This window comes from Marmota flaviventris, chromosome 5, assembly GCF_047511675.1.
Source record: "Marmota flaviventris isolate mMarFla1 chromosome 5, mMarFla1.hap1, whole genome shotgun sequence".
Lineage (NCBI taxonomy): Eukaryota > Metazoa > Chordata > Mammalia > Rodentia > Sciuridae > Marmota > Marmota flaviventris.
In genome coordinates, this window is record NC_092502.1 from 130,332,158 (window position 1) to 130,344,538 (window position 12,381).

The following is a 12,381-nucleotide window of genomic DNA, read 5'->3' on the forward strand; positions in this document are numbered from 1 at the left end:
CTCTGGCAGCAGGCCTCTTCAATTGCCACCCCTTGAGGCCACAGGTTCTCAGTAGCACCTGGCTTCAGGTGACTTCCCAGGGCATGGCCAAATGGCTTGTGTGCTCTGCAGCACAGTGAATTGCAGGCGGGTCTGGATCATGGATTTCAAGGTCAGGCATATTTTGGAGACAGGCAAAGGAGACTGACAAAACATATTTCAAAAACTAGATGTGTCTAATGTCACTTACCAATCCTTTCACCTTCTGAGAGAATGATCAAGATGGCCATTAATCTGCCTGATTTTGAGCCTGGGAGCAAAGAGTCCACAGATTCTTTTTCCATGGGTCCAACTAATCACAGATCAGTGAGACCCTGTCTCTTACAAATAAAATACAAAATAGGGCTGGGAAATGTGGCTCAGTGATCAAGTGCCCCTGAGTTCAATCTCTGGTACCAAAACAAACAAAAAAACTGTATCAAGCACACAGACTTTAGTCAGTATTCCCCAGTACAGCACACCTACATAGCATGTTATTTTTTACGTAATCTAGAGATGATTTACCGTATACGAATGGATGTGTGAGGATTATGTGCAATACTGTGTCATTTTATATAAGGAAGCCGAGCATCTGCAGATTTTCACTCCTGCAGGTCCTAGAACTAGTCCCTGCAGATACGAGGGATGAATATACAGGAAACACAGAGCCAAAAGCAATACAACCAAAAATCAAAACAAAAATGAGCCCCTCACAGTTATTTAGAGTCACCTTGATAAAGGAAACACACAGCATGTTAGCTAATATCCTTTATTGTCAGACTTTCTGTGAGCCAACAAACAATTTCACATAGTTGTTCATAAGGGATAAGGCAATTTTTTTTTTAATGGGTAGACTTCATTGTCCCAAGTCTTTATAACTTTTCCATATAAAAATAAAGGTCCAAGTCCAGAATATTTTTCTTCTGGTCAAAAATGCTGACTTATTTAGAGGGGCCAGTTCTGACCACCAACATAAACTTGGGATAAAATGGTCTCATTTTACCAAAGCCTCAGCGTTTAATACGGGTGTGCTTCAGAGGTTCGCCCCTGTGTTACCCCTTGCAGCAATGCGGTAGCTTCCCCATATTCAATGCCATTATGTCTGTAATCTATCCAGAGTGGTACAGGCTTACCTCCAAAGAAAAATGTTTTTTAACTTAACTCTTTTAGAAATACAAAGACTCCAAATAAAATGACTTCATATTGCTCTAAAGACAGTACTGGAGTCGGCAGTTTTAAGAGTGGTTCATAAATACAGTTATCTTGTGGGCTGCAGATCTGTTTGTAATACAGCAGACACAGAGTGCAGACTTTGCTACATGTAAAACAAAACTGAGTCAAAACATGTTTTTTCAAAATACAGCAAAGACAGGAAAATCCAGGATTCCGGTTTGTTAATAAAACCACCTTAATAAAGTAACAACTGAAGACTAGAACTCTGAACTATTAAAATATACAGACTGTTTACACCATTGCACATCCTCTTCCCTTTGTGTTTAATGTTCATGAAACAATGATTAAAAGTGTTGAGTTTATGAACACAGGCATGCACGGGCAAGCACAGACACTCAGAAGATGAAACAAAGCAAAAAAGTTAATACATGTCCACGAGGAAGGCTGCCAGCAGCGCTCCAACTAAAATATACCACCCCTCCGCCCTCACCTCCCCACTCCCTCACCTTCCCTCACCGCAGGGAAATCAGGCTGGGAGGTTAGTGCATAATCACGACAGACAACCCCCTCCACTCCGCAGGTTTCCCCGCGGGGAGCACCTCCCCTCAGTAGCACAGTTAAGGTCCACGGGTTGGATCCCAATTAAGGCACTTCTGGCTGCTTTGGTGGCAGCGTGGTTTTTCTCCCCTTTCTTTTTTTAAGGCATGTGTCATCTAAGAGTAGTAAAGCTTTGGAAATTGTGCAGACTGTTAAGGTTGACAGCTTAATACATGATCATTGAAGCTGACAGGGCGAAAAGGACCCCTGGAGAATCCTCCCCCCAGCGAGGGGCTTCCAGAAAGCCTGGGCAGGTTGGCCATTGGCCAGACTCGGGACCCTGGAGCTGGCCTAAGCCAGAGGGTGGCATGTTCAGATATTGGCTGTGTGGGCTCTTCTGTCTTCACCTGGAGCTGCCCTCGCTGCTCATGGAGCGCGTGGTGCTGTAGCGCTTCTTCACGATCATGCTGATGTAGGCTTTCATGAGCTTGGCCACGTCCACCACCTGCCCAGGGGAGCAGAACCCACACTTGGTCACCAGTTTCCACCAGGTCAAAAGGCCCAGCCTGAACACCAGACATCCTCTATTTATTCTCCAAGCATAAGGCAGCAGCTTTCCATACTAATTCAGGGCTCCTGTCTTCAGTTGAGCTGCCTTTACCTATTCCTAGTCAGGGAATGCGGCTTTTCCAAATACAATGTGCGCCACCTGGTGGTTCATGCATGCAAAACAACAGTTTTGCTTTAGGTAAGTTATGAGAGCTTGCAGACACTAGTCTGGGTATCATCAGGGTTAGAATTACTTCCCTTACTGAAAACAAATGAGAACTGTGAAGTTCACAATCAGTCCTGAAGTTTGAATCAACCAATTTTGGTCTACCCCTTGGGAGGCAGCTGAAGAAGCAGCACCTTGGTCTTGGAGGCCAGCAGAGGGCTCTGGGAAGCTGTCCCGACACCTGGCCTGCTTCTGTTCCCTACCAGCCACCTCATAAAACTGGGAGCTCCCATAGCTCCTTCCAAGGGTGCCACCATCACTGCTACCCTCTTTGGCCAGCCCTCCTCACTGCTGGCTATGTCCTGTGACCCCATCCTAACAGGCTTCATCTCCCTGATCCCTCTGCCCTTCCAATCCCACTCCAGATCACTGTGAGCAAAATCACTGTGGAAGTGTCATGCATGAAGATCCCACAGTGACCTTCTATTGTCTACTGGATTCACCCAAATCCTACAGCCCTGCGTTTGGGGCCCTCTGGTTGGGGAATCCCCAGCCCTTTCCTCTCATTGTGCATTTCTGTCTGCCTAGGGTGCCTGCTGCATGGCACCCCCCGCCTCCCTGCCTTCCAGCACCTCAAGCACCCTCCTCGTTATCATACCATGGGCAGCATTTCCGTCTACCTCTTTGCCGCCAGCCACTCCCTTTGTGCAGGCCTCAGTAGACTAGTATTCTTGCTATATTTGTTAAAGTTTGGAGTTGACATACTTAGAGGCTATTTTGTGTATGACTTTGAGATCTAGAATTAGCTACACAGATGGTCATGCCCCTCGGCTCCCTCCTGCTCTGTGACCGCAACCAGAATCAAGTCTCACTGCTGCAATGCTTTGTCACAATTGTCTAATTTTCACTTTAAATATTATGCTTTTTCATGGACATCTTTATCATTTCCCTTTCTCTTCCTTTCCTCCCTGATAAAACAGAACCAAATTTCTCTATTTTAAAGGTATGCAGAAGAAATTTGGGCTTAATTTGGGGGGAGGGGCCACAATACTGCACTTTCATATAAAAACAAGGAGAGAAATATCCAAATGGTCAAAGGTGTCAGGAAATGGGGTGCCACCTTGCTCTTTCCTCAAGGTCACCAGTGAACACGTGCCTGTTCTGCCTCTTACCTCACTGGTTTCGAAGAGCAGTTCCCGCTCGTCCACCACGATCTTGTACGTGTTTGCCAGGGGTGCCCCGAAAGAGAGGATGTGTTCATACTGGAAGACTTCTAATGGTCTTCCCTCCCCACGCTTGTAGACAGAGACGGCATCTGCGCTGACGCCCAGCCAGAGCTCCTGGGGGAAGCCGCCTTCCTTGCACTGGTGGCCAAAAGAGTTGGGATGAAGGTTTAATGGCAAGGCAGGAGAAACACAGTCTAGAAGCCACCAGACAGAGTGAGACAAGAGCTCAGCACAGAACTCTGACTGCATTCACTGTATTCACGGCAGCTCTCTGGCTACCCTGATTGACTTCTGACTAGATGATCAATCTTACGAACTGGGAACCTCATCAGTCTAAGGTGCTGTATGGACTCTTCACCTCTTGGAAGCATTCTACTATTTAGCCACCTGAATCAGCCACATGGAAGAGGGCTGATAATGCCATTGGCCAGGGACTTGACCAAGATCTCCAGCCACCAAGTGGCCTGAGCCAGGTCTGCTGCTGTCTCTAGTTCTTTCTCTAATCCTTTCTGGGATGGCCACAGAGGAACATTCTCCAAGTCCCTGTGTGCCAGGCAATTTTGGCTCTTCTTTACAGGAGCAGCACCAACTTTTTGCCTTTTAGTGTAAACAGGCAGTTCACTGTCTAACTAAGATTTCTTATATACATCAGTGGAAGAAAAGGAGCCTAAGTGGAGAGAACAGCAATGTAGGCTGAGCTGAACCAGTGCAAACAGGAGACGTATAAATTGAGGATGATGAAAAGAGGAGGAACACGGTACAAAGCATCTGATTTATACTTTGGGACAAACATAACTGAACCAACCATGGACCAAACCCCAAACAGCATCCAATGAGAAGCAATTAAAGGATCTTAGAAACTAAAATTAACATTTAGATTTTTATAGAGCCTCAATTTAAAGTCATCAGATAACATACTGAATTACTGTGACTATAAGAAACTGGAAGCTAAGCCAGATCAGAGAGGAAATATTTGGGCTTTCAAAGTCATGTGCTCTCTAATTCACAATAGCTAGACTGTGGAACCAACTTAGATGCCCTTCAATAGATGAATGGATAAAGAAACTGTGGTATATATACACAATGAAATATTACTCAGAAATAAAAGAGAATAAAATCATGGCATTTGCAAGTAAATGGATGGAGTTAGAGAATATCATGCTAAGCGAAGTAAGCCAATCCCCAAAAACAAAAGGCTGAATGTTCTCTGATAAGTGGATGCTGATCCATGGGTATGTGTGTTTTGGGTGGGTGGGGGGGTTGGTGAAGAACTTTGATTGGGCCAAGGGGAGGCAGGGAATAGGAGTGGGTATGGGGGTTGGAAAGATGGTGGAATGAGATGAACATCGTTACCCTAGGTACATGTATGACTGCACAATGTGGTGCGACTCTACATCGTGTACAATCAGAGAAATGAAAAGTTGATGGTCAAAACCTTCTTTTGACCATCAGTAAGAATTCCTTTGAAATAATGGTCTACTTTAAAAAGATTAAAAGAAGAAGAAAAAAAAAAAAAACGGGAAATGAATCAGAAATTCATTAAACCTCAGCTGGTGGCTAAAAATTTTAAACAACTTAAATGCAGGTTTCTATCAGCATCTAAAAAAATCAGTTCTGTAGCTTCCATAGGAAAAAGTAGCAATTATTTAAGAACAGATGAAGGGGCTGGGGTTGTGGCTCAGTGGCAGAGCACTTGCCTCGCACGTGTGAGGCACTGGGATTGATCCTCAACACCACATAAAATTAAGTAAATGAAATAAAAGTAGGTGTCCATATACAACTAAAAAATTAAAATAAAAAAAAAAGAACAGATAACATCTTAATTTTGTATTCCTTCCTAAAATATTATAGGAACATTTACTGCAAAGGAAGAAAAAAAGCTCTGGGGAGGTAGGAGGTGTTAATGGTAAAGTTCGGGAGGCTTTCATAAAAGAGGGTGAGAGAGCACAGTGTTCCAACTTGTCTTCCCGCCACATGAACCTGCCCACCCGCACAGCAGCCAGCTCTCACCTCCACGTCGAAGAGCGTGGACCCGTAGCCAGGCCACTCCTTGATCAAGGCCATGTACTTGGCCATGGCCTGCTCCTGATTCATCCCCTGAAATTTCTTCCACTTGTCAATGATGCTGGCTCGAGCAGAGCTGACTTCCTCCTTAATCCACATGTCCAACATCTGCTCCTCCTCAACCTTCTGCCGAACAACAGACCCCGTCCGGAAGCTCCGCCTCAGTGTCCCCTCCAGGAAGCTTGTCCTCCTCTTCTCCAGCCGCTCGCAGGGGGTGAAGCTCTTGGTGGACTGGCTGATGCGGGTTTTGAGTCTCTGCAGGGAATAAACCTCTTCGAGAGGTGGGATTGTGGCATGCAGAGTGTAATCCCCCTGCAGGTACTGGAGCCGCAAGGCAGCGAGAACCTGGAGGTTTTCTTCAGGAGCTGGATGGTGGCCGTGGATAACTGCTTCGTGGGCCTGAAAGGAGGAGGCGACAGCCCTGTGGTCAGAGCGGCACTGTTACAGGATGCCCATGCCCCCCTCATGACTGCTCTTGAATGTCACCTTCCTTGACTGCCTGAAGAAAATCATACCCTGAGCCCCTTACCATTTTTAACCCCAAATTACTCCCTGGTGCAGATACCACTGAACTCGTTCCACAGCTTCTATTCCTCGTGATCTGTGTTCCTCAAATGAGAAGAGTTTCTGGCAGGGAAGCTGACATAAACTTTGTAGAAGTTCCATTCTACAAATGAATGCTAGAGCCGCTGGCCTTGTCCCTGCTGGGAATCTAGCACCACGCACCATTTCTAAGGACCAGAGGTGGATTTATAAGGTGCCATCATGGGATTCTCTGCTGTGTGCCAGCAAGGATCTATTTTTAAGAATTCTCTTTACCTGTTCAAACATAAACGCAAATTCCACACTGTCTTTTGGCACGTTGTCCGTGTCCAGGAAGCAGTAAAGTTTGAAGTAGAATTTCCAAGGCAAGTCCCCTGATTCTGATGTGGCGGCCAGCCTAGAGAGAGAAGTCACAAGACTCAGAAAGCAAAATGAGAGATGGCCCTTGGGTGGCCTGCAGGGAGCTGACTTACATGGCAGGAGGAGGCACTGACCATGCTCAGATGACAGTGAGGCTGGACTTGGGGATGGGGATGGGCCGGGGGAGAAAAAGAGGGGGCTAATCATAGTTCCCGGCAGTTTTATCTAACCAGAAGTCTCACTCTACAAAAACAAACATGAAGCCTTCAGTTAAAACTATGCCAACTAGTACTTTTTGAGGAACCCAGATTGATTAGTACCAGTTAGGCCTTATATTGAATCCACAGAATGGAAAGAAAGAAAGGTCATTTCTTCATTTCCTTTACCAATCCTGAAATGATTCATAAATATTGAATATTCTTGTATGCAGACTGCATTTATGCTGAGGAATAACTTTTGTGCCACCACCTAGGGGGCACGAAATCAAAAATGAAAGTGTGAAACTCCAAGTGTGATACTGCAGGTGCATTTCATAATGGAAACATCAAAAGTGGTTTGAAGAGCTTCTAAGTTGGCTGATGGCCTAATTCAAAGCTTATGACAAGTGAAAACCTAAGAATCAAGAAATTCGAAGACAATGAATACAACAAGTGACTGAGAAAGAGAATGGGGTGAAGAACCAGTTTCAAGTTAAATCATATTTGAGACTGTGGCTTCCTCTAGTAATCAAGAAACACAGCTGGCAAAGCTGAAAAGATAAACATGCTCAACCCAGGTAAAACCAACTAACTTGAACATACAGTGAACCAAACACGGAATGGAAGTCCAAACCCTCAGCCCTTGCTCTGACATTTTTTACTTGCCCTTTCAGCACTTTATGAAGGACTTACTTTTCAAACTTTGCTAGAACATCAGCTACAATGGTTCGGCTTTCGATGGCTTTGTCCAGGTGTCCATTGTACTCAAACAAGGCGAACATGTTCCTGCTATCCTCCATGGCGAGGCCCCGGATCAGTTTCTCTACCACCTGGAAGACACATGGGAATTCCTCAGCTCTGGAGGCTATGGTCCCAACACATAATTCTAGAACGTGCCTTCATGTGGACCCAGAGGGAGCTGCTGGCACAAGTGAGGGTCCAAGTAGCCTCCTGAAACTGTCATGTGTATGATCACCCAGAATCTCAAAGGTGACATTTTCCCCTTGTTCTCTTGTTTTTGGTTTTGGTGCAGTGGACTGAATCGACAGACGCTTTTACCACTAAGCCACATCCCCTGCCCTTTATAAAAGTTTGAGACAGGGTCTTGCTAAGTTGCTTTGCTTAGGTCCTTGCTGAGTTGCTGAGGCTGGTCTTAAACCTGTGATCCTCTTGCCTCAGCCTCCCTAGTTGCTGGGATTACAGGCATGTGCCACGGCGCCTGGCTTTCCCTTCTCTTAAAAGTTAGCTTTATCTCATTCTTGCCAAGGAAGAACATAGGGTACTTTACCAATCAATGGACACATTTCTTGCAAACCCATACTAATAGGGAAAGTAATAAAACACTGAAGTACTGTCTTTTAGCTAATAAATTCATAAACTCCAAAAAACAAGTGACTTCAATGATACTTCTTCCACACAAGAAGCCTTCTGAGGTTTTACTGTACTAATTCTTTTAGCCAATGGGTTTCATAATGCTAAGATTAAATTGAATAAAGAAAATGAGTTGGGTGCACAGCTGTAATCCCAGCTTCTCAGGAGGACCTCAAGTTCAAGGTAATTCTGGGCAAATTAGTGAGATCTTATCTTAAAATTAAATTAAGAAAAGTGGGGGTGGGCTGTGGAGGTAGCTCAACAGTAGGCCCAGCATGCCTTGGGTTCAACCCCCAGTACTCCAAGAAAAAAAAAGTTCATCTGACCCAACATTCTCAATATTCACGTGGCAAAAAGAAACACCCTGGGGCTGGGGTTGTGGCTCAGTGGTTGAGCGCTTGCCTTGCACATGTGAGGCATTGGGTTCAATGCTCAGCACCAGGAAAAAATAAAAATAGAAAAACAAGATAAAGATAAAGTGTCAATCTACAACTAAAAAAATATTTAAAAGAAAAGAAACACTCTGTTGCAGAAATAACACCCTACATCCTTCAGGAACACAGCAATGTACCTGAATCAACTCTGCTGCCTCTACTAGATTCTCAGCTGCTTCTCAGATTAGCAGGCACGAGTACAACTTTTTGTTTCCACTCATCTTTAGGAACTATTTGAACCTCTAGGTACATGCAATTGGTTGCAGGTTGCGCTTGCTTCCCTGTTTACCGAGCAGCTGGGTACTGTACGAGACAGCCAGTCTAATCGTGCACGACCTCACTGACTTGGGCGTGTGGGCAGCTGTGCACCAAGTGGGATGAGGACATGCCCTATGCCTCACCTCCCCAGCTGTGGTGTGGGAGGTGATGGTGATCTTGCAGGAGCCGCCGCCATGGCAGTACACTGTGGACGTCATTTCCTGCCTGTGGATCAGAGCTTCGATTTCATCCCGGGAAGGCACAAACTCTCGGCATTTGGTTTTCTTAAGTGATTCGTAGATGAAGAGGGCGTATTTTTCCATCTCGGTTCCTGGAAACTGTTCCCGTACCCTAGGAGACAAATATATGAACTATTAACTGTAGATGGAGACTGGTTGGTCTTGGGATCTGGGCTGTGGGAAGGTCCTGGAGCCCAAGATGGTGAAGGCAACAGTACCTTCCTGTTGAGTGCCCAGTTCATTCTGTGCAGATTTCAGCCTAATTACAGAAAAAATAAAGAGCTGGTGTGTGTGTGTTGGGGGGGGCACTCCCACTGCCAAGCACCTTGCCAGTGCCATTAACACTTCAACTAAGTCTCATGCTGCTGCTGCTCCCCGCCACGCCTCCACCTTTTTTTTTAGTACCAGGGATTGAACTCAAGGGCACTTAACCACTGAGCCACATCCCCAAGACATGGTCCTGCTAAATTGCAGGAGCTGGCTTTGAACTTGTGATTCTCCTGCCTCAGCCTCCTAAAGTTGCTGGGATTACAGGCGTGCGCCACCAGGGCTGTCTCATGCTTCTTAATGTCTTATGAAAGTTGTTTCCCCACAGTTAACCAAAATCAGTAGATTGAACTACATAAGGTAACAGATGGGTTTATCTGCTAAATAATAACCATATTTCTGTATTTTTTTTTTAGATTTTTTTTAGTTGTTGATGGTCCTTTATTTTATTTGCTTATTTACATGTGGTGCTGGAAATTGAATGCAGTGCCTCACGCATACAAGGTAAGCGCTCTACTGCTGAGTTACAATTCCAGCCCCCCATTTTACTGTTGAATGTATCCAATTAAATTAAACTATTTATAAATCTCAGACACAATAAAATTTAAATATAAATATATAAATAAAATATAAATACAAAATAAAATTCTTAAATATTTTTTAAAAACTTAAATCAGATTGTTTTCTACTTGATTGGCCTGAAATAAATATCCAAGTTGGTTTTTCTGTTTCTGTAATTAAATGTACCCAATATCCTACACATGAGGACGCTACATCAAAGTGACCTGGTCCCTGTCATGGCCTTGCATGACCTGAAGAAAGGACACCTGCATCCTATGAGCTTGCTGAAGCAGACCAAAGGGTGCCTGCCTACAGGGTGCTCTTTGTCAGAACTGGGACTGCCCCTCTCCCCACTCGTGAAACAGTTCCTGCTCACCTCGCAGCCCCTGGGCATTACCTTTTCAGATGGAACTTGAGATACTTGAGAATCCCTCGGCTGGGCAGGAAGGTGCAGCTGAGGCAAGTCAGGATCTGCCAGCTGTACAGGTTGCCCACGCTGCCAGGATGGGGCACTTTGTTGGTCTGCTTGATGAGCTGGCAGTACAGCTCATCCCGCAGAGGCCGGAGGTCATGCCCTGTCTGCAGGATGCCCTGGATTATTGGGATAGGGTCGGACATGGATTCCAGTTGTTGGAGGGAATTGAATATCTTGATGGCTTCATCCTGAAGGGTTGTGTAGCCTTTGTCTTTGAGCACTAGGAAAAGCAACAAAACGGATGTCTCAAAGGGGTATGACGCAGACAAGAGGAAGGAATGAATGGAGACAGCCACTTCCTGATACAGTGCCCACCCTGTGCCCCACACTTTAGAATCAGTTGAACAAAGCAGCAAAACACAGGTGGGTAAGGCACACTGTTTTGTTATATAATACTTTTTAGTACATAAAATGCTTATTTAGCCTATGGGACTGGGGTTGTGGTTCAGTGGTAGAGTGCTTGCCTATCATGTGTGAGGCACTGGGCTTGATTCTCAGCACCACATATAAATAAACAAAATAAAGTCCATTGACAACTTTAAAAAAAAAAGTAGTCTATGTCTCAATGGGTTCTGTGCTTAGAATGCAAAATCGTTTAGGATCTGCTTATCTGGTATTGATGCACCTCAACATAATGATGAGGTTACGTTCTGATAAGCCCATGTAACTTAACCTCATCATTATGCATTTAATGCATCTGGATACAAACTATCTTGCTTAAAAATGTGCTCCAAATTCATGTACACAGCCTACATTTGAGCAAAATCACCTAACACAGGCCTGTTTCATTGTAAGGTGTTGATTTAATTTACTGAGAGTTCATGCAGAGTGCTGGCATCTTGAGTCCCTTTAAATCTTACTATAGCCCTTGTACCTCTAAAACTCTGAGATCCCCATTCATGATGACTAAGTATTTGAGTTAAACCAATGCTAAGTTGTTAGAGCTCAGAGTTATTAGGGAAAAAATAAAATCACAGCCCCTGAGGTCCGATGGGATTCTGGACTTACAGTTGAGATTGATGTCCCCATAGGGGAGGGGCAAGAGCGGGGAGTGCAGGGGGTGGTGGGTGTATCGCAGGATGGGGTTCCGCTTATAAATCTGCTCCACTACATCTGAGTTCAGGCAGTTCTCCTTGAAAATAAAGAAGTCATTATGAGAAAGAAAGCAAAAATATACACCTAAGTGAAGAGAATCAACAGTAATTTTCCATACATACAAAAAATCTCCAACATCCACAACAAGTTTAATGGGGCAATGCTGGTGGGAAGCTAGAGCTGATCATTGTAAAGAGAAAGAGAACCATGATGTGGTTTAAGGACAAAACACAAAAATACCTCCTTGCATAGCTCACTCTATTTTATGTGTACATATCATCCCCTTGCTAAAAATGTCCCCTTGGAGATTATATATACTTAAGAAAATTAATTTAAACTTCTCTTCCTAATGATTTGCCCATCAATCATGTGATCTCTATTTATAATTCATTCTTAAAAATATTTTGTAGTTGTTGAAGGACCTTTATTTTATTTATTTGTACATGGTGCTGAGAATTGAACCCAATGCCTCACACTAGACAAGCGCTCTTCCACTGAGCTACAACCCCAGCTCTTACAATTCATTTTTTAAAAACTTTTTATTTTATTTATTTATGTGGTGCTGAGGATTGAACCCAGTGGCGAGATAAGCACTCCACCACTGAGCTACAATCCCAGCCCTTATAATTCATTTAAAAAATATCCCTTGCTAGTTATTTCCCCTGCCTCCGCCCCAGTACTGGGGATGAAAGCCAGGGCCTTACCACATACTAGTTCTTTTTTTTTGAACCCAGGAGTGCTTAACCACTGAGCCATATCCCCAGCCCTTTTGATCTTCTGTTTTGTAACAGGGTCTCTCGCTAAGTTGTTTGAACTTGCAATCCTCCCGCCTCAGCCTCCTAAACTGG

At 44.4% G+C, this 12,381-nt stretch overlaps 1 protein-coding gene across 1 annotated transcript in view; it reads right to left on the reverse strand.

The window, feature by feature from the left end:
* Positions 1 to 773: 773 nt before the first annotated feature.
* Positions 774 to 12,381, reverse strand: part of Myo10 (myosin X) — a 207,028-nt gene continuing 195,420 nt past the window's right edge. Inside the window, exons 34-41 of the mRNA XM_027954392.2 lie at positions 11,447 to 11,570; positions 10,361 to 10,658; positions 9,040 to 9,247; positions 7,527 to 7,663; positions 6,553 to 6,673; positions 5,680 to 6,132; positions 3,616 to 3,807; positions 774 to 2,233 (exon numbers count right to left, since the gene is read on the reverse strand). Of these exons, the coding sequence (XP_027810193.2) occupies positions 2,132 to 2,233; positions 3,616 to 3,807; positions 5,680 to 6,132; positions 6,553 to 6,673; positions 7,527 to 7,663; positions 9,040 to 9,247; positions 10,361 to 10,658; positions 11,447 to 11,570 (1,635 nt within the window). The 3' untranslated portion in view covers positions 774 to 2,131. The remainder of the gene's footprint in view (positions 2,234 to 3,615; positions 3,808 to 5,679; positions 6,133 to 6,552; positions 6,674 to 7,526; positions 7,664 to 9,039; positions 9,248 to 10,360; positions 10,659 to 11,446; positions 11,571 to 12,381) is intronic.